The sequence below is a fragment of the Salmo trutta genome, chromosome 7 (assembly GCF_901001165.1).
Source record: "Salmo trutta chromosome 7, fSalTru1.1, whole genome shotgun sequence".
NCBI lineage: Eukaryota > Metazoa > Chordata > Actinopteri > Salmoniformes > Salmonidae > Salmo > Salmo trutta.
The window spans coordinates 31,724,019-31,751,992 of record NC_042963.1 but is presented as its reverse complement, the minus strand read 5'-3'; the positions used below and the strand labels follow the sequence as shown (position 1 = coordinate 31,751,992).

At 43.2% G+C, this 27,974-nt stretch overlaps 1 protein-coding gene across 1 annotated transcript; it reads right to left on the bottom strand.

Annotated features, from left to right (window-relative positions):
• Positions 1-7,449: 7,449 nt before the first annotated feature.
• LOC115197239 (apoptosis-inducing factor 3-like) lies at positions 7,450-22,748 on the bottom strand. The gene is made up of 19 exons (XM_029758583.1): positions 22,357-22,748; positions 21,702-21,792; positions 20,238-20,347; positions 19,992-20,101; positions 19,763-19,807; positions 19,434-19,515; positions 19,171-19,283; positions 18,558-18,644; positions 18,137-18,228; positions 17,836-17,966; positions 17,554-17,669; positions 17,341-17,412; positions 17,160-17,223; positions 16,787-16,863; positions 14,419-14,536; positions 12,375-12,473; positions 12,220-12,295; positions 9,826-9,930; positions 7,450-8,304 (listed from the first exon to the last, which is right to left on the bottom strand). Exons 1-19 carry the CDS (start codon positions 22,370-22,372, stop codon positions 8,265-8,267), a joined length of 1,644 nt encoding a protein of 547 aa, XP_029614443.1. The 5' UTR covers positions 22,373-22,748; the 3' UTR covers positions 7,450-8,264.
• Between the last annotated feature and the right edge of the window lie 5,226 nt (positions 22,749-27,974).

Here is a 27,974-nt window from a genome sequence, read left to right as displayed (position 1 = left end):
CTCAGATATTGCCACCCTTACCACCTTAGCGCAAGCGAGCTCATATAAAACAGGTAAATGACCAATCCAGGCACTAGGGTTTGAAAAGAGAAGAGCGCTGGCCTTAACAGATTGACATTTCAAACAAATGTGCGTTTGACAATTGTTCTGGCTTAATACCAGCTGAAAATAGAGCCCCTAGAGTCTGTTTGCATTGAAAAGAGTTGGTTCTTACAAGAGGTGTTTGTCTATTATTTCAGTGTCTTTTTCCCAAGACACAATTCTGGTTATGCTTTGTTATGCCTTTATTGACAGCAGAAAGAGACCTGCTAAATATTTATGTACTGTAGTGAATAAATTCTATGCAGCGTTTGAATGAATCCTCAAGTAGAGCCAACACAATATGGTCCTTACCTCAAGGACAGAATGTGTAAAATGAAGACTTTTGCATAAATTAAATAATACAAATCTATTATATTTAACAACATTCCTGATCGGGTAACACAACATGTGATAAAAGAGGAAACTGACTGATCCCCTGATTCTACATGTACTGATATGTTACAATGCATTTGGAAAGTATTCAGACCCCTTCAATTTTTCCACATTTTGTTACGTCACAGCCTTATTCTAAAATGTATTAAATAAATGCTTTTCCTCATCAATATACACACAATACCCTATAATGACAAAGCGAAAACAGGTTTTAAGCACATTTATTACAAATAGAAAACCACAAATACCTTATTTGCATTAGTATTCAGACACTTTGCTATGAGACTTGAAATTGAGCCCAGGTGCATCCTGTTTCCATTGATCATCCTTGAGATGTTTCTACAACTTGATTGGAGTCCACCTGTGGTCATTTCAATTGATTGGACATGATTTGGAAAGGCACACACCTGTCTAAATAAGGTACCACAGTTGACACTGCATGTCAGAGCAAATACCAAGCCATGAGGTCAAAGGAATTGTCCATAGAGACAGGATTGTGTCGAGGCACAGATCTGGGGAAGGGTACCAACACATTTCTGCAGCATTGAAGGTCCCTAAGAACACAGTGGTCTCCATCATTCTTAAATAGAAGACGTTTGGAACCATCAAGAGTTTTCCTATAGCTGGCTGAGCGAAACTGAGCAATTGGGGGAGAAGGGCCTTGGTCAAGGAGGTGACCAATAACCGGATTGTCACGTTCGTTGTTGAAATGATTGGACCAAAGCGCAGCGTGAGTATCGTTCCACATCTTTATTAATATGTGAAACTTAGCAAGACATACAATAAACTATAAACAAAACAACAAACCGTGACGACAGAGGTGCAACATGCACTAACTCAAAATAATATCCCACAAACACAGGTGGGAAAAACAACTACTTAATTCGAGACAACGATGACCAGCTACCTCTAATTGGGAATCATACAAAAACCCAACATAGAAAAAAGAAACTAGAACCCAACATAGAAATAAATAAACTAGATAACCCCCCAGTCACGCCCTGACCTACTCTACCATAGAAAATAAGAGCTCTCTATGGTCAGGATGTGACAGTACCCCCCCAAAGGTGCGGACTCCGGCCGCAAAACCTGAAACCAAAAGGGAGGGTTAGGGGGGTGTCTAGTGTTGGTGGCGGCTCTAGTGCAGGACGAAGAACCTTCTCATCCCGCGGATCCTCCAGCATCGGAGGCGGCTCTGTTGTGGGATGAAGAACCCGCTCATCCCGTAGATCCGCCAGCATCGGGGGCGGCTCTGGTGCGGGACGAAGAACCTGCTCATCCCCCGGATCCAACCATGGACCCAGACTGAACGCTGTGCCTGGACTGGGCACCAACGCAGAAGAAGACTCTGGCCTTTGAGCTGGACTGGACGCCGTGCTCAGACTGGGCATTGGCGCAGGGGAAGGCTCCGGCCATGGAGCTGAAGGTTCCGGACCGTTGACCCTCTCAGGAGGTTCCGGACCGCGGAGCGTCGCCGGGGACTCCGGACCGTAGATTGTCGCTGGGGACTCCGGACCATAGATCGCCGCAGAAGGTTCCGGACTGGGAACCCCCGCTGGAGGCTCAGGACCGCCGACCGTCGCTGGAGGCTCCGGACCGCCGACCGTCGCTGGAGGCTCCGGACCGCCGACCGTCGCTGGAGGCTCCGGACCGCCGACCGTCGCTGCAGGCTCCGGGCCATGGATCGTCACTGCAGGCTCCGGGCCCTGGATCTTCACTGCAGGCTTCGTGCCGTGGATCATCACTGGAGGTTCCGTGCCGTGGACCGTCTCAGGAGGTTCCGGACTGTAGGCCGTCTCAGGAGGTTCCGGAATGTGAAACGTCGCCGGAAGCTCTGGACTGGGAACTGTCGCCGGAAGCTCTGGACTGGGAACTGTCGCCGGAAGCTCTGGACTGGGAACTGTCGCCGGAAGCTCTGGACTGGGAACTGTCGCCGGAGGCTCTGGACTGGGAAGGCGCACTGGAGGCCTGGTGCGTGGAGCTGGAACAGGTAGCGCCAGACTGGTGACACGCACTTCAGGGCGAGTGCGAGGAGCAGGCACAGGACGTACCTGACTGGGCACACGCACTTCAGGGAGAGTGCGAGGAGCAGGTACAGGACGTACTGGGCTGTGGAGGCGCACTGGAGGTCTGGAGCGTAGAGCTGGCACAATCCGTCCTGGCTGGATGCTCACTTTAGCCCGGCAAGTGCGGGGCACTGGCACAGGACGCACTGGGCTGTGAATGCGCACTGGAGACACCGTGCGTATCACCGCAAACATGGTGCCTGACCGGTCACACGCTCCGCACGGTGAGTACGGAGAGTTGGCACAGGACGTACTGGGCTGTGAATGAGCACTGGAGACCTGGTGCGTATAGCCCGGCCTCATTTGTACCGGAACTTTAACACACTTCTCGGGTTGAGTACAAGGAGCTGACTCAGGTGGCATCTGACGGTTAACACGCTCCTCAGGGAAAATGCCGTACATACTACGCCAAACCAACAGCTCTCTCTCATCACCCCCCTCAACTATCTCACAGTACTCCTCGCTCAGTCTCTCCCAATATTCCTCTTCGCTCTCAGACTCACCCCTCGGCTTCACCGACCAACCCGTGTGCCCCCCCCCCCCCCCCAAAAAAAAATTATTCTGGGCTGTCTTTCGGGCTGTCTTCGTGGTCGCGAACCCCTGCGTCGCAGATTCTCCTCCCTCGCTGCTTCCGCCTGCTTCCATGGCAGGCTTTTGTCTCCTGCCATTATTTCATCCCAAGTCCAGGATGTCCTCCACTCCTGGCTTTCCTCCCATGCCCAGGATCCCTGCTCCTCCTGGGCACGCTGCTTGGTCCGTGGGTGGTGGGATATTCTGTCACATTCGTTGTTGAAATGATCGGACCAAGGCGCAGCGTGAGTATCGTTCCACATCTTTATTAATATGTGAAACTTAGCAAGACATACAATAAACTATAAACAAAACAACAAACCGTCACAACAGAGGTGCAACATGCACTAACTCAAAATAATATCACAAAAACACAGGTGGGAAAAACGACTACTTAAATATGATCCCCAATTAGAGACAACGATGACCAGCTGCCTCTAATTGGGAATCATACAAAAACCCCAACATAGAAAAAAAAAACAGAACCCAACATAGAAATAAATAAACTAGATAATCCCCCAGTCACGCCCTGACCTACTCTACCATAGAAAATAAGAGCTCTCTATGGTCAGGACGTGACACGGATGGTCACTCTTACAGAGCTCCAGAGTTCCTCTGTGGAGATGGTGGAAACTTCCAGAAGGACAACAATCTCTGCAGCACTCCACCAATCAGGCCTTTATGGTAGAGTGGCCAGACGGAGGCCACTCCTCAGAAAAAGGCACATGACAGCCTGCTTGAACTTTGCCAAAAAGCACCTAAAGGACTCTCAGACCATGAGAATCAAGATTCTCTGGTCTGATTAAACCTGAATGCCAAGCGTCACGTCTGAAGGAAATCTGGCACCCTCTCTGTGGTGAAGCAGGATGGTGGCAGCATCATGCTGTGGGGATGTTTTTCAGCAACAGGAACTAGGAGACTAGTCAGGATCGAGGGAAAGATGAACAGAGCAAAGTACAGAGAGATCCTTGATGAAAACCTGCTCCAGAGCGCTCAGGACCTCAGACTGGGGCGAAGTTTCACCTTCCAACAGGACAACAACCATAAGCACACAGCCAAGACAACATTTAACACAAGAGTGGCTTCAGGACAAGTCTCTGAATGTCCTTGAGTGGCCCAGCCAGAGCCCGGAATTAAACATCATCAACATCTCTGGAGACCTGAAAATAGTTGTGCAGCAACGCTCCCCCTCCAACCTGACAGAGCTTGAGAGATTCTTCAGAGAAGAATGGGAGAAACTCCCCAAATACAGGTGTGCTAAGCTTGTAGCGTCATACCCAAGAAGACTCTAGGCTGTAATCGCTGCCAAAGGTGCTTCAACAAAGTACTGAGTTAAGGGTCTGAATACTTATGTAAATGAAATATTTCAATTTTTTTTTATACATTTGGAAACATTTCTAAAAAACTGCTTTTGCTTTATCATTATGGAGTATTGTGTTCAGAATAATGAGGGGAAAAACTATATAAATCAATTTTAGAATAAAGCTGTAGCGTAACAAAATGTGGAAAAAGTGAAGGGGTCTCAACTTTCAGAATGCACTGTATATCATCAATGATGCTATTTTGGCCTATAGCATTTGCAAAAGTCATCAACAGCAATTGACGTGAATCCAACATATCGATTATTAATTTGAAGACAAACTAGAATTAAAGCCAGACTAATCAGTGCCATTGATGGACCTATCCAAGCAGAAGATACATCTCATCTAAATGTTGATATTTGGTTGCATTGACAACCAAACACAATTCAATATCACTTTTGAAACACAATAAATAGCATATTTACTTGTTGACAAGTTAACAAATAATATGTTGGAGTCATGTCTCCAACTCAACCAAAAATAATGGTTAAAGAATGGGATTAAGCCAGTGGTCAGATGAAACTATCCAAGCACTAGATACATATCCATTAAATGTTTTGAGGTTACTATAACTATACATTTCTTCTTATGGAGTATAAGACAAACTGAAATGGTCCACCCACACAGACAGTGTGGTGAAGAAGGTGCAACAGCACCTCTTCAACCTCAGGAGGCTGAAGAAATTTGGCTTGTCACCTAAAACCCTCACAAACTTTTACAGATGCAGAATCGAGAGCATCCTGTTGGGCTGTATCACTGTTTGGTTCGGCAACTGTACTGCCCGCAACCGCAGGGCTCTCCAGAGGGTGGTGCGGTCTGCCCAACACATCACCTGGGGAAAACGACCTGCCCTCCAGGACACCTACAGCACCCAATGTCACAGAAAGACCAAAAAGATCATCAAGGACAACAACCATCTGAGCCACTGCCTGTCCACCCCGCTACCATCCAGAAGGCGAGGTCAGTACAGGTGCATCAAAGCTGCGACCGACAGACTGAAAAACAGCTTCTATCTCAAGGCCATCAGACTGTTAAACAGCCATCACTAACACAGAGAGGCTGCTGCCTACATACAGACTTGAAATCATTGGCCACTTTAATAAATGGATAACAAGTCACTTTAATAATGCCACTTTAATAATGATTACATATCTTGCATTACTCATCTCATATGCATATACTGTATTTTAATACCATCTATTGTATCTAGCCTATGCCGCTCTGTCATCGCTCATCGATATATGTATATATTCTTATTCCATTCCTTTACTTAGATTTGTGTGTATTATGTAGTTGTTGAGGAATTGTTAGATTACATGTTAGATACTGCTGCACTGTCAGAACTAGAAGCACAAGCATTTCGCTACACTCGCAATACCATCTGCTAACCATGTGTATGTGACCAATATATTTGATTTGATTTGACCGGTTGGCGACCACTGGAGTAGGCTAATAGTTGCAGTCATAGGTGATAATATATTTCTAGAAGCTGACCCATCAAAAATGTGAATGTTAAAGTAAGATTTGAACGGAGAAAACTGATCCGAGAGCCACGCTAACTTTCTTGCGATCCTATTAGTTTCGACTGTAGGCCTCAACAATGCACTTAGCGAACGCTCTCTCTGCGTGGTATTTTGGGAAACGCGTGTTACATCTTTGGGCCGTTGTTGGAACAATGCATCATTAAAACACACATACGCCTAAATTCCATTGCTATCGGGAAACCAGGCCCAGGTCATGTGGTTCAGATATTAGATGAAGAACAATGATAACACATTCATTCATCTGTTTTATAAATAAACAAAACATCTGGCATTGTTTTTCCATTGGAATTAGGTTGTGCTTTTAGATGGTTGAAAGCATAGTGATAACACATTGGAAATTCAACAAATATAGGTTGTAAACTCATTGATCAACATCTCAACCAAATATTACCTAATTATCAACGTTGAAACGACCTAGTGTGCCCAGTGGGGTGAGAGGGAGAGATGTAAGAGATAGAAAGAGAGATAGGTGAGAGAGAAGCACAGCAGTTCTTTTGAAAGCGTTTTGGTGTTATCTTTTTGTGTTGTGTTTGTCCATGTCTATTATTCTCTCTGCAGCCTGTTTTGTTCAGGTTGCCTAATTCAGCATCCCTGCCTCAAAGACCTCGGCCCTGGCCCTCTGTCCCTCTAATCCCCTAAACAGCGTTCTGATTGGTCCATCCACATGGCCACAGCAGCCATTAAGGTCACCTGTGTTTTTCCACTGCCCGTGACCCCGGCAATGGCCTACCTAGCAACCCCTTCCATGGAACCCCAAAGTAAGCGTAAACTCAGACTATGCCACCACCACTGGTTGACATGTTGACAGTACAACACTAGCTTCCATGACTTCCAACCTGTCATGTGACCACCGTATCAACAGTAGAACCCTAGCTACTATGACTACCAACCTGTCATGTGACCACCGTATCGACAGTAGAACCCTAGCTACCATGACTATCAACCTGTCATGGGACCACCGTATCGACAGTAGAACCCTAGCTACCATGACTACCAACCTGTCATGTGACCACCGTATCGACAGTAGAACCCTAGCTACCATGACTACCAACCTGTCATGTGACCACCGTATCGACAGTAGAACCCTAGCTACCATGACTACCAACCTGTCATGTGACCACCATATCGACAGTAGAACCCTAGCTACCATGACTACCAACCTGTCATGTGACCACCGTATCAACAGTAGAACCCTAGCTACCATGACTACCAACCTGTCATGTGACCACCGTATCAACAGTAGAACCCTAGCTACCATGACTACCAACCTGTCATGTGACCACCGTATCGACAGTAGAACCCTAGCTACCATGACTACCAACCTGGCATGTCATCATGTTGCTATCGTGTCAACAGAAGAACACTACTCACTGGGCACACACTGGTTGAATCAACGTTGTTTCAACGTAATTTGTCAACGTATTGTGACATGGAATCAATGCGGAAAATACATTGGAATTGAAAAAAATCATCAACCAGTACTACTTTCATCTCATTTTGACCAGCATTGATTCAACTATTGTGTGCCCAGTGGGTAGCTACCATGACTACCATATCTACAGTAGAACACACACAGCTACCTTTCTGTCATCTCTTCTTCTCCATTTTCAGAATGTGAAGTAAGAAATGTCTACATCAACAGGTGGGCATTGGCGACATCATGACCATGTAGTTTCCCCAAAACGGAGAACATATAAAACTCATCCTTGTAAATGAAACCCACAAAATCTGTTTGTCTGAGGTATCACTGTTTTTTCTGTCTCCCCCCCACCTCTAAAGAAACTGGCTAAGAACAGAACAGACAAACTGTTGAGTGTCGTCCTGCTATACGTCTGATGTCATAACCAGTGATGTCGTGGTAAAAAAAATAGGTGGGTGAACGCTGATCGCCGTTATCAGTGAGTAAAGTAACGCTCCGTGCACTTTCTATGCATTTTTCCGCAAAAGGTGAGTAAATGCTCACACAAAATGAAAAAAAGTGCATAAGCGCCGTTTACATGCGATTACCCTCCACTACACCACTGGTTATAACTCAGCAACGTCACGTCGTCCTCTTCTGATAGGTCTCTTCTGTGTCTGTCGAGCCTCCAGCCAGACGACTTGTTCTCCAGAAGAGGGGGAAGAGAGAGGGGATGAGGAGGGATGCCTGAGGAGGAGGAGGGAGGGAGAGATGGACAGAGGGGGGACATTCTGTGTTTGTGTGTCGGAGATGAAGTGATGTTAAGACGGATGAGTAGAAGGAGGGATGATCAGGACAGTTTCAGCTTCAACCACCTCAGGTCATCTGATCTGTGAGGAAGAGAAGGCAAAGAGATACAGGGCCTTCAGAAAGTATTCTCATCCCTTGACTTTTTCCACATTTTGTGTTACAAGTTGGGATTAAAATGGATTTAATTGTCAATTTTTTCTCAACAATCTATACAAAATACTCTGTAATATCAAAGTGGATTAAAAAAAAAACATTTGTAAAACATTTATTTAAAAAAACGTATCTTATTTAGATACAGTAAGTATTCAACCCCCTGAGTCAATACATAACCTTTGCCAGCGATTACAGCTGTGAGTCTTTCTGGGTTAGTCTCAAAAAGCTTTGTACACCTGGATTGTACAACATTTGCACATTTATTAAAAAAAAAAGTATTCAAGCTCTGTCAAGTTGGTTTTTGATCATTGCTAGACAGCCATTTTCAAGTCTTGCCATATATTTTCTAGCTGATTTAAGTCAGACCTGTAACTCGGCCACTCAGGAACATTCCCTTTCATCTTGGTAAGCAACTCCAGTGTATATTTGGCCTTGTGTTTTAGGTTAGTGTCCTGCTGAAAGATGTCTCCCAGTGTCTCTTGGAAAGCAGACTGAACCAGGTTTTCCAATAGGATTTTGCCTGAGCTCTTTATAAAAAATATAAATAAACTCCCTAGTCCTTGTGGATGACAAGCATAACTATAACATGATGCAGCCATTTCTATACTTGAAAATATGAACAGTGGTACTCAATGATAGTTTGTGTTGGATTTGCCCCAAACATAATGCTTTGTATTCAGGACATAAAGTTCATTTCATTTTTTGCAGTTTTACTTTACTTTTGTGCCTTTTTGCAAACAGGATGCATGTTTTGGGAGATTTTTATTTTGTACAGGCTTCCTTCTTTTCACTCTGTCATTTAGGTTAGTATTGTGGAGTAACTACAATGTTGTTTATCCTTCCTGAGTTTGCTCCTTTCACAGCCATTCCTCTCCGGCAACTGAGTTAGGAAGGACGCCTGTGTCTTTGTAGTGACTGGGTGTATTGATACACCATCCAAAGTGTAATTAATAAGTGTAATGAATAACTTTACCATGCTCAAAGGGATATTCAATGTCTGCTATTTTAAAAACTTTTACCCATCTATCAATAGGTGCCCTTCTTTACGAGGCATTGGAATACCTTCCTGGCCTTTGTCGTTGAATCTGTGTTTGAAATTCACTGCTCGACTGAGGGACCTTATAGATAATTCAAAATCATGTTAAACACTATTATTGTACACAGAGTGAGTCCATGCAATTTATGTGACTTTTTAAACACATTTTTATTTTATTTCTAAAAACATATTTCCACTGTGACATTATGGGGTATTGTGTGTAGGCCACTGATACAAAGTGTCAATGTAATCTATTTAAAATTCAGGCTGTAACACAACAAAATGTGGAAAAGGTCAAGGGGTGTGAATACTTTCTGAAGGCACTGTATTACAGTGTGTGCTTGTGTGTCTGCCTGGAGAAAATAAAATAATGAGTTTACAGTGAGAGAGAGGGATGTGGGTAGCCACGTACTCAGCCTCTTTCTTAGTGATGGTGTTTCCTGCAGCGAACCTCTCGGCCACAGCAGAAACAGCTGGGTCATAGTTCAGACTTGCTGCTGCTATTACCTCATCATCCCTGTGGGGAGAAAAATAGTGGGGAGAAGAATAGTATTCATACATACATGCACCAGGTTTTCTGGAAAATTTTGCGCCAGACAAGTGACCAGGGGAAGATTTTCATTTATCAGACAATAGAGAAATGTACCGGTCATCCATATGCAGTGGGTGCTGAACACATTAGGCCATGCAGCCAGTGCCATCAAGGGATAAATGAGCCACATTTACGTGTCCTTACAGACTATATAATATATTACAAAAGCACTATTCCTTGTGTTTTGATGTGTAGCATATGCATTTGGGGCTCCCAAGTGGCACAGCGGTCTAAGGCACTGCATCTCAGTGCAAGAGGCGTCCCTGGTTCGACTCCAGGGTGTATCACATCCGGCCGTCATTGGGAGTCCCATAGGGCAGTGCACAATTGGCCCAGCATTGTCTGGGTTTGGCCGGGGTAGGCCGTCATTGTAAATAAGAATTTGTTCTTAACTGACTTGCCTAGTTAAGTAAAGAACATGCATAACTTTATAGCCTATTGTTTTATTGGTTTTTACTTTCCTAAAACAATTGAATATATTTATATTTGTCAGGCTACTGCGTCTGCTATAGAGATATGTGTACAGAATTTATAATCTGAATATTTTGTATAAAGAGAAGCATTATATTGTTAGATTATAGGAGTAACTCTGGTAGGCCTGTCTTCCTCACCTCAAGTTCAACTGATGGAGTCAGTTGGAGCGCCGGGATGCAATGCCTTCATGTCATAGGCCTGCAGTGTAGTAGGCTAATAGTCACACCATACCAAACCTTCACTAAAGTTTCTAAACTTTATTAGGGTAATATCAAAACTAAGTCAAGCCATTGTTTATAGGAAAAATATGAGAAGGATATTATATTGCAGCAAACACAAACATTCATTTGGCGAAAGAAAATGGCTCAACCGAACTGGTTTAAACCTTTACAAAAGTTTTGAACAGGCTATTTTGCAGCAATTACCAAGAAACACTTGTGCCTACCATACCCCAAAATTTTCAGCAATAGGCTAATGATATTTATTTTACAACAAGCCTACTTATAACCTATCTTAAACTAAATACACAGCACACAATTAAAAAGGCAGATCGAACTTAATTTAATTCAGACTGAAACAAAATACGTTTTGCATTTTTTTTAAACTGGTTTAGATTAATAAATAGGCCTACAATAATAACAATTATATACAATAATAATAATGATTAAACAAATTACTATAAATACGAAAATAATAATACATTGAAGTTCAAAAATGGCCTGAATAGCGAGTTGCACAGTGGCCTGCATTTTCTAGTTCAACAGAGATGAGTTTGCCTGCATCTTTACGTGCTCTAATATCATAGGCTAATTTAGACTAATAATTCACCACCTGAGTAAGTGGAAACTCAAAACACATTAGTTAGATCAGTAACACTACAGATAATACCCACAGCTAGTAGCCATGTATTAATCTAACAGTACATTTAATGGCCCAAAACAGTTGTCGCCTTCCGCTTAATGAGGCCTATCCACATTTCACACACTCCGTATCTCAAAGCCATATCAAATGTCTTGTTTGTAAAATAGTTGCTATTGAACTCAAAATGTAGAGTTGAGAAATAAACAGCATACCTACAAAAATCTGAGAACACCCTCTCTCCATCTGTGACAACAGGATAGCTGTTTTCAATTGGATTTTAACAAAATGATACAATCAGAACACTTTTCTTTCCCCTGGGAATGGAGAGCGAGAGTGGCTCGCTCAACACAGCAGCAGGCCCCAGTGAAACAGGTACAGGGGCAGGCAGGCAGACACTTTCATTACAGGAATAATGAGGATAATGTACTTTACTGTTAGACCAAATCATGGTTTTAGCCTCCTAAAAAATAGGACGTTTTGAGTGATGTGAAGGAATGTGCAGCTCGCACCGATGCGACCAATAATTTATTTTACTCGCACAGCCAAGTCAAAAGGTCGCAAAATGTGACTAAATGGTTGCAGTCTGGAGCCCTGCCTTGTAGGTTTTTCACTATAGGCATGCTCTCTAACTGTTGTTCTACTTCAATGAAAACGGCCTCCGTCATTGCAATCAACAGTAGCATAGGCCAAAGGCCGCCAATTACAAGCTAATGGAAACCCGGCCATGCATTCATGCACACACATCTTGTGTTAAAGTATACACACACACACACACACACACATACAAACACACACAGCCACAGACACGCATACAGACATCACATTCTCACATTCTCACACACACGTCCATTTGAACAATGCCGTTTTTTGTTGACTCACTTGATATAAAAGGCCAGGAACTTTTGTTCCTCCGCTTTCCCTTTTACCACGATGTCAGTGTATCCTTCCCCATAGCCTGCAAAGGACACATATACACAAATGATTAGTGTGTGTTCAGGTGTGTTAATTAAGGTGTGTGTAGTAGATAGGCTTACCTGTGTATCTGATGTTCTTCCCCAGTAGGACGGTCCAGTAGTAAGGGATAGAGTTGAGTTCAGTGGGTATATTCAGCATGTTCAGGGCTGCTACTCTCCCTACAACAACACCACACATACAGCAACAACATCAAAATCAATAGCAACTATATACAGTACCAGTCAAAAGTTTGGACACACCTACTCATTCAAGGGTTTTTCTTATTTTTTTTTTAACTATTTTCTACATTGTAGAATAATAGTGAAGAAATCAAAACTATGAAATAACACATATGGAATCATGTAGTAACCAAAAAAAGTGCTAAACAAATCAAAATATATATTTTAGATTCCCTTTGTCTTGATGATAGCTTTGCACATTCTTGGTATTCTCTCAACCAGCTTCACCCGGAATGCTTTTCCAAAAGTCTTGAAGGAGTTCCCACATATACTGAGCACTTGTTTGCCGCTTTTCATTCACTCCGCGGTCCAACTCGTCCGAAACCATCTCAGTTGGGTTGAGGTTGGGTAATTGTAGAGGCCAAGTCATCTGATAAAGCTCTTCTTCTTGGTAAAATAGCCCTTACACAGCCTGAAGGTATGTTTGGTTTTGACCTATTGAAAAACAAATGATAGTCCCACTAAATGCAAACCAGATGGGATGGTGCATCCAGGCAGAATACTATGGTAGCCATGCTGGTTAAGTGTGCCTTGAATTCAAAATAAATCAGACAGTGTCACCAGCAAAGCACCGCCGCACCATCACACCTCCTCCTCCAAGCTTCACGGTGGGAACCACACATGTGGAGATCATCCGTCTCATAAAGACACGGCGGTTGGAACCAAAAATTTCTAATTTGGACTCATCAGACCAAAGGACAGATTTCCACCGGTCTAATGTCTATTTCTCGTGTTTCTTGGCCCAAGCAAGTATCTTCTTCTTATTGGTGTCCTTTAGTAGTGGTTTCTTTGAAGCAATTCGATCATAAAGGCCTGATTCACGCAGTCTCCCCTGAACAGTTGATGTTGAGATGAGTCTGTTACTTGAACTCTGTGAAGCATTTATTTGGGATGCAATATCTGAGGCTGGTAACTCTAATGAACTTATCCTCTGCAGCAGAGGTAACTCTGGGACTTCCTTTCCTGTAGCGGTCCTCGTGAGAGCCAGTTTCATCATAGAGCTTGATGGTTTGTGCGACTGCACTTGAAAAAGTTTAAAAGTTCTTGAAATTGCCCGGATTGACTGACCTTCATGTCTTAAAGATATGATGGACTGTCATTTGTCTTTGCTTATTTGAGCTGTTCTTGCCATAATATGGACTTGGTCTTTTATCAAATTGGGCTATCTTCTGTAAACCAACCTTACCTTGTCACAACACAACTGAACACAACTGGCAACACACAACACAACACAACTGGCTCAAACGCACAAATTTACTTTTAAAGAGGCACACCTGTTCATTGAAATGCATTCCAGGTGACTACCTCATGAAGCTGGTTGAGAGAATGCCAAGATTGTGCAAAACTGTGATCAAGGCAATGGGTGGCTACTTTGAAGACTCTCAAATATAGAATTTGTTTAAATATGGAATCATGTAGTAAATTTGTTACAACATGATTCCATATGTGTTATTTCATAGTTGTGATGTCTTCACTATTATTCTACAATGTAGAAAATAGTAAAAATAAAGAAAAACCCTTGAATGAGTAGGTGTGTCCAAACTTTTGACTGGTACTTTAAGTAAAAGCCCAGTAAAACCCACATTAGTCAAACCCTAGAGACCTTTGCACAAAGAAGGTTTGCTTTTTAAATATGTTTGATCTGAAAGATTATTGAGGCCATATTTTCTTTAACAGCAAAGGTCCAGGCTGAATCACATCCGGCCGTGATTGGGAGTGCCATAGGGCGGCGCACAATTGGCCCAGCGTTGTCTGGGTTTGGCCGGGGTAGGACGTCATTGTAAATAAGAATTTGTTCTTAACTGACTTGCATAGTTAAATAAAGAAATAAAAAAATAAAGGTAAAAGCCTGATGCATGTGTTTAAATTGGCCTGGGTGAGTTACCGTGTGCCTGTGCCATCTGCCAGTGTCCTATATTGACCCTCTGGTCTTTGGCCATTGTCAGGGGGAAGGTAGCCAGGTCTCCTCCACAGAACACTTCAAGAACATTGGTCCTCATGCACTGCAGGAGAGGAGAGGAACCACACACACTTAGTATAGTAACAAGTTGTGTAGTGGAGGGTAAGCGCATGTAAACACCGCTTTTTTAATTTGCGCAGGCAGTTACCCACCTTTTGCAGAACAATGCATTAAAAGTATAGGGAGCGTTACTTTACTAACCACGAATGGACGTGTTGGGGAGTAGTATACTACTTATAGTTCAACTAGTAATTGAATTACATTTTGTAGTAGCTTGGTGGTAGCTGAACAAAATTCAAATCTCAGTAGTTAATAACTTTTTGACATATGGGTGAAGTATTTATTTATTTTTCAGCATCAGACCTGCCTTAATGTAATTTGAACACTTTTTGTGTGCCTAATTCTCACTTTTTATGATTCATAGGCGAAAGTACACATTCTGTTAACACCTGATTCCAAAGTGATCTGTTCTTGCAATTTGTAGTCTATGACATTAGATTTAGATACGATAATTTTTCACGAAGTACTTTGGATGTAGTGAACTAGTTTTTCTAACTAACTTTAGTTAAGTAAACAATATTTTTATTAAGGTAGCTTTAGTGTAGCTGAACTTCTTCAAGCGTGAAGCACTTGGTAGTTCAGTAAACTATATTTTTATTAAGGTAGCTTTAGTGTAGCTGAACGTCTTCCAGTGTGAAGTACTTGGTAGTTCAGTAAACTATATTTTTATTAAGGTAGTGTCACGCTCGTCGTACAAACTGGAAGCATACTCGGACCAACGTGCAGCGTGATCTGGGTTCCACATATTTTATTTATCCACAAACACAGGTGGGAAAAATGCTACCTAAATATGGTCCCCAATTAGAGACAACGATTCCCAGCTGCCTCTAATTGGGAATCATACAAATCACCAACATAAAAAGAATAAACTAGAACCCCACATAGAAATAATAAACTAGAACACCCCCCAGTCACGCCCTGACCTACTACACCATAGAGAAACAATGGCTCTCTATGGTCAGGGCGTGACAGGTAGCTTTAGTGTAGCTGAACTTCTTCCAGTGTGAAGTACTTGGTAGTTCAGTAAACCATATTTTTATTAAGGTAGCTTTAGTGTAGCTGAATTTCTTCCAGTGTGAAGTACTTGGTAGTTCAGTAAACTATATTTGAATTAAGGTAGCTTTAGTGTAGCTGAACATCTTCCAGTGTGAAGTACTTGGTAGTTCAGTAAACTATATTTTTATTAAGGTAACTTTAGTGTAGCTGATCTTCTTCCAGTGTGAAGTAATTGGTAGTTTAGTAAACTATATTTTCACAGTATCTTCCCCAACACTGGTGAATGGTGATCAGCTTTTTTCTCCACTACATCACTGATAGTTACACTCTATAAATAAACTCTGGGGAAGAATCTCAATTGCATACTCCTCACGATCTCTCTCCACACCACCTCAAAACCCACTGGATGAGAAAGCCAGAGGTCCCCCCCCCAATTGGTTTTGAGAAGGAGGCAAGGAAAGAGGACGCGAGGAGTATGCAATTGAGATTCTCCCTATAAACACTGTCATACAGCCTGCATAGAGCTAGCCCAAAGGTCGGCAGATGGTGATGTTGAGTCGTTTCATCTTACCTTCGAAGGGAATGTGTGCAGCCGGCTATACACTCATATTCCTGTGGACCGGTTTCTATATTCAGGCTGCAAAGGCGTCGGTTTCCTACTTAACTCGATTTATAAAAAATTTTAAAACTGGGAAAATATGCATACTTTCTTTATGAAACACCGTGGCTAATGCTAGTCACGGACTATCAGACCAGAGGTGAAAAAAAATAGACTGCTGCAACCTGATTGGCTGAACACGCTATGCAACATTTGGGACTAGCACTAGCCACTGTAGCATGGTGGTGGGAAATGGCGTTTAATAAAGAAAGTATGCATATTTTCCCTCACCATGAAATGTAGTTAAGGAGGAAACAGACACCTTTGCAGCCTGAATGGAGAATGTTTTTTTGTACGAACCGGTCCACGAGAGATACGAGTGTGTTGCCGGCTGCATACCTTCCCTCAATATTGCTATCAGCCAGGCCTTTGGGCTAACATAGAGCCTACATACCATCAAAAGAGTAAAGCTTTATTTACTCCTAACCTCCCACAAATAAAGCTACAACAAATGCCACAAATTAGATGTCAAAATTAGATGTCATTCTTATTGTAAGATCTATTAACAAACTAAGCAACCCTTGGTTTGATTCAGTAGGACAACAACATGCTTTATTCAGCCCTCCAATTGGAGCTCACCTTGTCCACTATGACTGAGCTTTTAGAGTCCATCGCTATGGGAGTACCCTGCAGGAACTCTGAGTTAGGGATCACACCTGGAGGGAGGGAGATACAGGAAAGAGAGAGAGAAAGGAGACGGAGAGAGGAAAGAGAGAGAGAAAGGAGATGGAGAGAGGAAAGAGAGAAAGGAGATGGAGAGAGGAAAGAGAGAGAGGAAGGAGATGGAGGGAGGAAAGAGAGAGATAAAGGAGATGGAGAGAGGTAAGAGAGAAAGTCTTTATATCTTTATAAATGTCTTTATATTTCAGATTTGCCATACAGTAGTAGGTCTTTATGAGGTTGTGTAGTATACTGAATTTAAAGTGTAATAAATGTCCTGTGTTGTACATACCGATGCCAACAATTAAAACATCAGCAGGAATGACTGTCCCACTCTTCAGCACAACCTCTTTTACCTGCACAGAGACAAACACATTCTATTCTCATTGAATAACCCAACACAGCTATACAACTATAATGGGATTCTCTTCATGTTGCCAGGACACAGACACAGGGAGGTCTCTCTACTGTACCTTTCCGTTCTCTCCGCGGACCTCTGACACATTGTCATTCATATAAAATGCCACATCCTTCTCTGCAAGCATCTGTCAACACCACACAAGGAGGGGATGAGAGGTGAGAGGGGTGAGGAGGCAGAAAGGAAGATGACTTCTAAGTAGTTTTAAAAGCAGCTTAGTTATACATTGGAAGCTTAAATATAAGAAGCTCCCTCTCCTGTCTCTCACCATCATAGTGACCTTGCCAATCTCAGGGCCCAAGGTCTTCTGGTAGGGTAGCTCACTGCTGCCAATCACTGTGATGCTGGAAGCCTTGTCTGTCATATAGGATGCCACCTCCATGCCTAAACACAGCACACAGCCAGGGAAATACACAGATCAGGGCTATTCATAGTGTAGTGCACTACTTTTGGCCAGAGTCACACAAAGACAGAAAGCTCTGGACAAAAGTAGTGCACTACTATTGTTGGGGCATAAAGTGTCAATTTGAGACAGAATGAGACAATGTACCAACGAAGGATGTCCCCACGATGACGATATGACAGCCTATACAGGCAACATGTATCTGCCTTGCATCCTCTGGTGTCTCCAGCATCTTTACATTCTCCAGGTCTTTACCTGGACACTCCAGACCCTTCGCTCTACACAACAGAATTAGAATGGATCAGAACACAGAAATAGAATAAGTAGAATGGACATTCCTATTCCCATTCTCTAACTACTGCTGTGTTCTGGGGTGGGTGGAATGGTGACCACATTGGGGTTACTGTTCTGTGCATGCATGCGTTTTAGTGTGTGAGTATGTACACACCTGCAGCCTGTGGATATGAGGAGCTGGTCGTAGCTCTGGACTGAACCGTCATCAAATGTTACTTTCTTCTTCTCTGTGTCCAACGACATGGCCTGCCATGACAATAACACAGAGCTGGAGAAGGCTTCTGAGAGCTTGCAAACAACCAAGCAATGGCCAGAAATATAGTGCACTCATATGCTGTAAATACAGGCAGATATACTACAGATTAATGAGCACAAAAGAGAAAGCATAGTGAGAGAGAGCTATGTTATCTAAATTAACCCTTTGAGATCATCTGTTCGAACAGTAGAATTCCAATTGAATCTTGAGAATAATTTGTTCAAGAAACTCATCCTTCCCTAAATTAACGCAACAGAAAGTAAAGGCCAGGAGAATGAGGACTGTAACAGTTGGATAAATAAAGTTGTATTGTATTCACCTCTTTGCTGAGCCACACCTCGATGTCGTATTTATGGAAGAACTCCATCCTCCTCAGCAAAATGCTGTCATTCTCCACATTCATTACCTGGGGGGGGGTTACAATGATGTGTTACTCGAACTTAACTAGGTGACGGTTAGAAAAAATAAAAACATATTTTAGGACTATTTTTTACTTTTTAAAAACTCCAGAATGAGTTACCCATCTATTCTACTTTGGTTGTAGAGTTCTGGTTACGCTCCCAAAAATCTCAGGTTATTCAGAAATCCTGGTCGGTTGATGCCCAGAAGGTTTTATTTAGCTAGGCAAGTCAGTTAAGAACAAATTCTTATTTACAATGACTGCCTACCCCGGCCAAACCTGGGCCAATTGTGCACCGCCCTATGGGACTCCCAATCACGGCCAGATGTGAGGCAGCATGGATTCAAACCAGAGACTACAGTGATGCCTCTAGCACTGAGATGCAGTGCCTTAGACCGCTGTGCTACTCAGGAGCCCAGAATAAGAAGGGAATGAGCAGGAAATCTGGAATCCTACAAACAGGATTTCTGGAAAAACCTGGGAATTTTGCAGAAGATACAGAATTTGGAAATACAGAATTTGGGTAATTTACCTTGCTGAGTCGTGTTTTGTCATAGGGCAGAAGGTTGTCCCTGGTTACCATGATGATTCTGCCTCCAAAGTTCTCCTGTCTCAGAGTTTCCGCACACACTAATGACGCAGACCCTGCGCTTACAGAGAGAGAGCACACCATCACGCACACTCACGCGCGCAACCATATACCCACACACACAAGGCACTTGTGCACACACACGCACACACACACACACACGCACACACACACACGCACACTGAGCCCCAGTATCCCGTCCTCACCTCCCCCGAGCAGTAGGATGGTGTGGATGACACCTTCTACTCTGGAGCCCATACTCTTTATTCGTTTGGTCTGTCTCGCTGCCTACACACAAACACCACATGACATAGAGTGACATAGAGGGTCATAAAGAATTCATAACTGCTTTATGATCCATCTATAACTAACTCAAATAGTTTTTCGGCTCTTACTGTTTCTGTATAACATGGTTAAGGCAACAGTAACAGTAAATCGAAACCAAAATGAGAGCTTCAGCTTGACAGTAAATGCAGCATGTTGTAACATTCTGGCATTTAATAAAATCAATGCGATTTTTAAAAGTGATGTTTACCTTTTTGTTTACGGACACATACACTTTGTTGTTTTCGACTTTCACCTGAAAAATAAATCAAACAAAGTCAATCAAAGCCTGTCTTCTTGCCTGCCTGTCTGTCTGTCTTCCTGCCTGTCTTTCTGTCTGTTAGACCCACCTTGTGGCAGACAGTCCATGCCAGGGTATAACTCCAGGTTTCTCTTCCCCTCTCCTACCTCCCCCTTCCTGCCACCCTCTCCCTTCCTACCGTGTGACAGGGTAGACAGTCCATGCCAGGGAATTCCTCCAGGTCTCCTGTCTGGATGTTGAAGCAGGCACCGTGCCACGGGCATCGCACCCTGTGCCCTGATAGGACCCCTACACACACACACACACACACGCACACGCACACGCAATAAACTATTATGACAGCCAATACATTGTGTACAGTACATGACATGGAGAACATGCACTCACAGGGACATACACACACACACTGACTGTACTTCCTCACCTTTGCTCAAGGGAGCTCCATAGTGTGTACACTGGTTGCCGATGGCGCTGTATATGCCTTCACTCCGTACCAACAGAACATTGTGACGTCCCACCTCCACCTCCATCATCCTACACACACACACAAACGAATGTGTGTACAACGTGTACTGATCTGTCTCTCTGTGCTTTCTGACCCATGTTTTCTCTATCTCCATCCTCGCTTCCCTCTTTCTTACTGAATAGGGTGTGATGAACATTTAAGAAAATACCCAAACATTTGAATCACAAAACATATTATTTCCTAACTAGGCGATAGGCTATAAAGGCAAAGGGAAAGTTGAGTAAAGGTAGATTCATCGATATGATGTAGATGGTAAACAGAATAGTAGGTTAATTTCCGCAACAACTTAGAGCACTTAAGCGCGAGGCTCAACTTCTCCACTATCTTGGTGCCTGGCTACCACGCTGTGAACAGAACCTGTGCACATGCATTGTGTGTGACGTTTGTTTTGGGTCATTTTAGCAGACGCTCTTTTTTCCAGAGCGACTTACAGGAGCAATTAGGGTTAAGTGTCTTGCTCAAGGGCACATCGACAGCTTTCACCTAATCATCGCAGGGATTCGAACCAGCAACCTTTCAGTTACTGACCCAATCTCTTAACTGCTTGGCTATCACCCAGTTTTGCATCTAGCTCCTCTTAGTATCCTAGCCTATTCATTGATGATAGGCCCGGCTTTACTGAAGTTGAGAGACATTGCAAGCTTAGAAATTTTGGGGTACAGCATTCCATTGTGAGATACAGCTTTTGATTGCCGATTAATAGGCCTAGTTCACAGTTCTGACTCTGTCTCCCATGTGGCCCACCTGCCTATACCGTGCCCCTCCCCTCTCTCGCTGTCTCTCCATGCGTGTGTTTGTGATCTCGGAAGTATGGCAACCAATCAGTCCCATCTGTTCCAAAAATACTGAATCTTAGGAGTCGATTCTTAGCGGAATAAGAATATTGACACTCATAGATGGGAGTCGACAGCCGGAGGACACGTGCAAGGAGTCGAGGAATCAATTATTTTGTAGTCGACTCTCCACCACTACGTCATCATCGTTAACAGTTGGGAAAAAGTCCTGTATGGGTATGGCAATACTTTGAGAAGTTAAATAAGAAAGGAAATGCAAACTTTGCGAGGTGGAATTAAAGTACAGTAATGGTAGTACAGGTGCAATAACTATCTGAAAGGGACGCATCGTGAGACCCAAACCATTGCTGGCAACAGCGCAGCTCCATTGTGAATTTATGTGGAAATGTATTAATTTTTCTTATAGTTTTAACGGAAAACCAATTTAAAAAATGATGGTTTAAACGTTATTTAAAAAAATATGCCACATCTCTATTACTGACCATCCTGTAGTTCTGACTCCAGACACACCACCTCTGTCTTTTATATATCTCTCTCTCTCTCCATCCCTCTCCCCTCTCTTTCTTACTGTCCGTCCTGTAGTTCTGACTCCAGACACACCACCTCTGTCAGCTCTTCAGAAGCTTCGTCTGCGTCGACATCCAGCAACTTGCTACAATCTGTGATCACACCCCCCCCCACACACGCGCACACACACGCACGTACGCACGCACACCCACACACACACACACGAGTGTTAGAAGTTGTTGACCCATTCTCTGTGTGTGTGTGAAGGTGAAAGGGTGACTCACATAAGAGGACAAAAGACATCTGGGCTTATTGTCAACTCTGTCCTCTCCATAAACTGCTCATGAAAGTAAGATAACCAAATATTCAAGAAGAAAATGTATCAGGTGTGCTTTTACAAATATCTTATTTTATATAAAAAATAGGTTAACTTATTTAAAAATGTACCCAATGATGTTATGTGTAAGTATGTCACTCTCATAGCTTCTAAAACACATGAACATGGTGTATAACACATCGAGATTACAATTTACAGTAGAGCAGAATGGAAAATCCATCTGCCTGCAACATCACAGGAGAATTATGCAACGCATGAGAGAGAGCCTTTACAATCTGCTGGATGATTTGACAGGTGAGTCGTGACTTTTACGCACCAGTCTAGCCTACTCATTCAACCATTACTAAATCATTTTTTTCACACAGAAAACGGTACTCACGTGGCCTTCCAGACATCCCGCTGATTCTACAGTAATTACAGACGTTCCTCAACGAACATGTGATAAGAATTCAAGTATGTTTTATAAAAGTGTCCGGAGGCAGTCTTTGCATTAGCTGAAAGCACCTATCGCGATGGAACAATAGTCCGTTTCCTCGGGAACCAAACCTGTTCCAACCCTCATCCCTCGGCCCCTCGATGATTTAAAAGGTCGGTAAAAGTGCAGGAAAAGTTGAGGAGCACTGAAAATATTCCACCAAAAATAACTGTATTTTTTACATCTAAATTGAATAACTGGATGTAGATCCGGTATTGTTTGTGATTTTGCTTAGAGTTTTGTCGTTAGTCGTTATTGTTGAAGAGAAGAGCAAGCCTTTCTGTGTGACACAACAGCAGCATAGAGAAAGGCTGACGAGGCACTAACGTTCACAATGAATGAGTGAGAATGCACAACTTGCGTAAACCATTGGGTTGCTCATTCATTCAAATCATCGTTACAAAATCAATGTTTTATCATCATGTTGGTTGCGGCCAATGGCCATAATGAAAATATTTTTTGGTTGTGAAAATTTGTTTCAATGCCAATTACAAATGGGAAAGAATTTGTTGTGAGAGGGGGCCACATAAGCTCATGTAACCCAATATTGCAAGCTTTGATATTGCAACAATGTGAAACACAAATGGTAAATGGTCTGTCCCACATACATGGAAAAAAACAGCATTAGAATATCTTAAAGCATTTTGGAAATATAAACCTGTAAACACACAGATACAATAGGCATAAATATCAACTTTGAATATTTATGATGAAGTTAACTCTTTGGATACACATACACCAACATAGAAATATACTATCTAGAAATCCCCCTAGTCACGCTCTGACCTATTACACCACAGAGAATGCCGAGGGTTTTCCACGATCAGGGCGTGACAGGTTTTTTAAAATTTATTTAACAAAAATGTGTGGGTAGATCAGCTTTAATATTGCAGATAGATTGTAGCTTCCATCAATGTAATTGTCTGCATCACTTCCAAATATATATATATATATATATATATATATATATATATATATATATATATATATATATATACACATACATACTAACAGTTGAAGTCAGAAGTTTACATATACCTTAGTCAAATACATTTAAACTCAGTGTGGGAGGTTGTCACTTGAATTGTGGGAGGTTGTCACTTGAATTGCTGTCGTTTGCCTTCAAGTCTGTATTCGTCGTCCATCGGTTTGTTTTGTTTGTATAAGTATTTCCATTAAAGTTAATTATGAGCACTCAACCTGCTGCGCCTTGGTCCATTCCTGACGACCGTCGTTACAGTATGTTAACTTCCGACTTCAACTGTACTTAATGTAATCAGTTACAGAACTAATATTGTAAGTATAATTTGCTGAATTTACTCAGTATCGTAATTAATATTCTGTGTTATAGCGACAAATGTTTTTTGTTTAGTTACTTATGTCACTCAGGTTAGTAAAATGCATTTAAATTGGGTTCCTACTAAAATATGTAATCACAACTATACTTAAAAAGCTGATGCAAATAGTTACCTCAGTATACTCGGGATAAACAACAAATGATCATTTCTATACAAGGTAATATGCAAAAAGAAACAGTGTTCAAACTTCAACGCCTTTATTTTGAATAAAATGTTACAATTTCTTCAAACTTCAATCTCAAATTGCCCCTTAACCCTTCTCCTTAGGCATTTGTGGAGAGCTCATTATTTTGTAATCTGTAAGAATTCTGGGTATAACTCCACCTTGCCTTCTTAGGTAAAGTTACATTCAGATAGCTTGCACCTGACTACAAATAATTTCAGATCTTCACAACTGCATAAAGTTTAGGTGATAGTTTGGGATTAGCACTTTGACATCACATCTTGTACAGTCTGGCAAGAATTCTCTAGTGGACTGTGTGCCCCTTAACAACAAAGCAATATTTTAACGGAAACTTAAATGAATGATTTATCTTAATAGACTTTACTCAAAGCACAACATGAACTTTAGCTCAAATACAACCTCATTCAAACTGTTTTAGATTAATCAAAACATGGGTTTTCAAAACATACATTGCACATATTGTTACAAAATATATGCCAAATTGTCCCTTAAACCTGACTCCATATATAAGGGCACAGGGTGAGACCCAGATGCAGATGGTTCGAGTCTCTGATATTTATTAGTATCCAAGGGGCAGGCAAGAGAATGGTCGTGGACAGGCAAAAGATCATAACAAGGTCAGAGTCCAGGAGGTACAGAGTGGCAGGCAGGCTTGAGGTCAGGGCAGGCAGTGTGGTCAGGCGGGTTCAGAGTCAAAGCAGGCAAGGGTCAAAACCGGGAGGACTAGCCAAAAAACAGAGAAAAGGAAACCGCAGGCGCACAGAGAGCGTAACACACTGGTTGATTTGACAAGACAAACTGGCACAGACAGACAGAAAACACAGGTTTAAATACCCAGGGGATAATGGGGAAGATGGGTGACACCTGGAGGGGGTGGAGACAAGCGCAAGGACAGGTGAAACCGATCAGGGTGTGACTCCATATGCACTAGTGAAGCCCACATGGATATATTATTTTGACAGGTGTAAGCATTCTGGGTATAACTCCACCTTGCCTCCTTAGGTAAAGTTACATCCAGATAGCTGCACCTAACAAATAATCTCAGATATCCACTAGTGCATATGGACTAAGTTTTAAAACAAAGCTGATTTTTAACCAGGAATTGATAATGTCTCATGACTTCACCTGACAAACTGAGTAGGGTGTAGACCACAGTTTGTGAGTGTATCTCTGAATACAAGTAACTTCATCTTTAGAGCTTGGACCCGTGGGGATGTCCTGAGATCATCAAGTTCAAAGAATACTTTTTGGAACACCTAAAAGGTATATTTCAGTTATTTTGGGTACTTTAGATTTAAGCCATAGATGAGGCCCATAAGCAACGTACATGACTGTGTAACACTGGGAATACCAGCCAGGACCTTTTGGTGCAGATCCTTCACACTCTATGTTAGATCCTGATCTGGCTATGCCAAATGTGACTTGGTTCAGGAAACTAGGCATATGTCGAGCGTCACTACTTCACAAGAGAGCCATTTGAGCGTAAACTTAAAAATAAATAAATCAAAATGTGCTGGAAATGCCGAGAGATGAGTTCGGATTGGTCTGCCATGTAGAACGCTTCTGTCTATTTGAGCTGGTCGGTATGTGTAGGTAAACCTGTCTAACGCGACATTTAAAAAAATCTATCGCATAGTAGAACTGCATAAGTGTTGCTCTCCACTTTCTGGAGGACAGAGTTTTGAAATCAGTGGAATTCAAGTATGCTAGCTAAGGAGACACCTGTCTCCGGATTACATCTTCAAAGTAAGGGCAACCATGGCATCTGTGAGAGAGGTAGAAGCGTCCATCCATGTATACGGGTAAGATAGTCGAGCTAGCTACATTTTCAGATATTACACTGGCTTGCTAGCTAAAGTTATGTGTATGATCTGTGTAGTAATATTATTCGTAGCTCAGAGCCATTTGCTTTGCTAGTTATAGCCTAATGTTGGCTAGCTAACATTGAACCTGGTTGGTTAGCTATCTACAGATTTATGCAGGGTAGTAGCGTCATGAGTTGGGATTATTGTTCATTGTTCAGCTAACTAGCTAGCTACATGACTTAACGAAAGTAACTATTTCAATAGAATGTTAATGATGTCACTGTAACAACTGTCGATAGACGTAGCTGGTATATTCTCTCTGGCTAGCTACTCCGATTTCAAAATCAGTAAATTGTTGCCAGCAGAAAAAACAGTAAATTGTTGCCAGCAGCACAATTGCTGTCACTGGATAACATTAAAAAAGCCTAACCAGCTCTGCTAGGGCAAGTAAAATGGTTAGAGTGAGCTGTTCTCTAATTTGTGTCTGGAAGTAGCTAGCAAGCTAGCCAACATTAGCCAGTTAGCTTGGGTATGTGACTGCTGTTGTTAGGACAGAACGCATACCTTAAAGAGATGGGTGGGGCTAAAGCTTAAGAAGGTGTGAACGATGCTGAATGGGTGTAGACAAAGAAGAGGTCTGTCTCCAGTAGATGTACATGTCACGTCCTGACCATAGAGAGCTCTTATTTTCTATGGTAGAGTAGGTCAGGGCGTGACTGGGGGGGTTTGTCTAGTTTATTTATTTCTATGTTGTGTTCTAGTTTCTTTTTTCTATGTTGGAGTTTTTGTATGATTCCCAATTAGAAGCAGCTGGTCATCGTTGTCTCTAATTGGGGACCATATTTAAGTAGTTGTTTTTCCCACCTGTGTTTGTGGGAGATTATTTTGAGTTAGTGCATATTGCACCTCTGTCGTCACGGTTTGTTGTTTGTTATTAGTTTATTGTTTGCCTCGCTAAGTTTCACATTCAAATAAAAGATGTGGAACGATACTCACTCTGCGCCTTGGTCTCCTTCTTCAGACGAACGTGACAGAATCCCCCACCACACTAGGACCAAGCAGCGTGGCCAGGAGGAGTGGACATGGGACTAGATCCTGGATGGCAAAGGGCCTTGGACGCAGATTGGGGAGTATCGCCGTCCAAGGGAGGAATTAGAGGCAGCAAGAGAGGAAAGGCGGCGATACGAAGAATTAGCACAGCAACGACGGAAGCCCGAGAGGCAGCTCCAAAACATTTTCTTTGGGGGGGGCACACGGGGAGATTGGCGGAGTCAGGGTTTAGACCTGAGCCAACTCCCCATGCTTACCGTGGGGAGCGTGTGACCAGTCAGGCACCGTGTTATGCGGTGATGCGCACCGTATCTCCAGTGCGCATTCACAGCCGGTGCGCTCATTGCCTGCTCCCCGCATTTGCTGGGCTAAAGTGAGCATTCAGCCAGGACGGGTTGTGCCGGCTCAGCGCTCCTGGTCTCTGGTGCATCTCCTCGATCCAGGATATTTTGCACCGGCTCTACGCACCAGGTCTCCAGTGCGCCTCCACAGCCCAGTACGTCCTGTGCCTCCTCCTCGCTACCTGTTCCAGCTCCACGCACCAAGCCTCTAGTGCGCCTTCCCAGTCCAGAGCTTCCGGCGACAGTTCCCAGTCCGGAGCTTCCGGCGACAGTTCCCAGTCCGGAGCTTCCGGCGACAGTTTTCAGTCCGGAGCTTCCGGCGACAGTTCCCAGTCCGGAACCTCCTGAGACGGCCTACAGTCCGGAACCTCCTGAGACGGCCTACAGTCCGGAACCTCCTGAGACGGCCTACAGTCCGGAACCTCCTGAGACGGCCTACAGTCCGGAACCTCCTGAGACGGCCTACAGTCCGGAACCTCCTGAGACTCCCTACAGTCCGGAACCTCCTGAGACGGCTTACAGTCCGGAACCTTAGTCCGGAACCTCGGTCTGCGGTCCGGAGACTCCAGCGACGGTCTGCGGTCCGGAGCCTCCAGCGACGGTCGGCGGTCCGGAGCCTCCAGCGACGGTCGGCGGTCCGGAGCCTCCAACAAGGGTCGGAGGTCCGGAGCCTCCAGCAACGGTCGGTGGTCCGGAGCCTCCAGCAACGGTCGGTGGTCCGGAGCCTCCAGCAACGGTCAGCGGTCCAGAGCCTCCACCGACGCTGGCGGATTCGCGGGATGAG

What these genes read in the sequence shown, in the direction of transcription:
- LOC115197239 (XM_029758583.1), bottom strand. An exon ending in CGTGGGGACATCCTTCGTTG is followed by an intron (nt 17,670 to 17,835) that starts GTACATTGTCTC and finishes TGCTGTGTTTAG; the next exon opens with GCATGGAGGTGGCATCCTAT. An exon ending in TGTTTTAATTGTTGGCATCG is followed by an intron (nt 16,864 to 17,159) that starts GTATGTACAACA and finishes CCCTCCCTCCAG; the next exon opens with GTGTGATCCCTAACTCAGAG.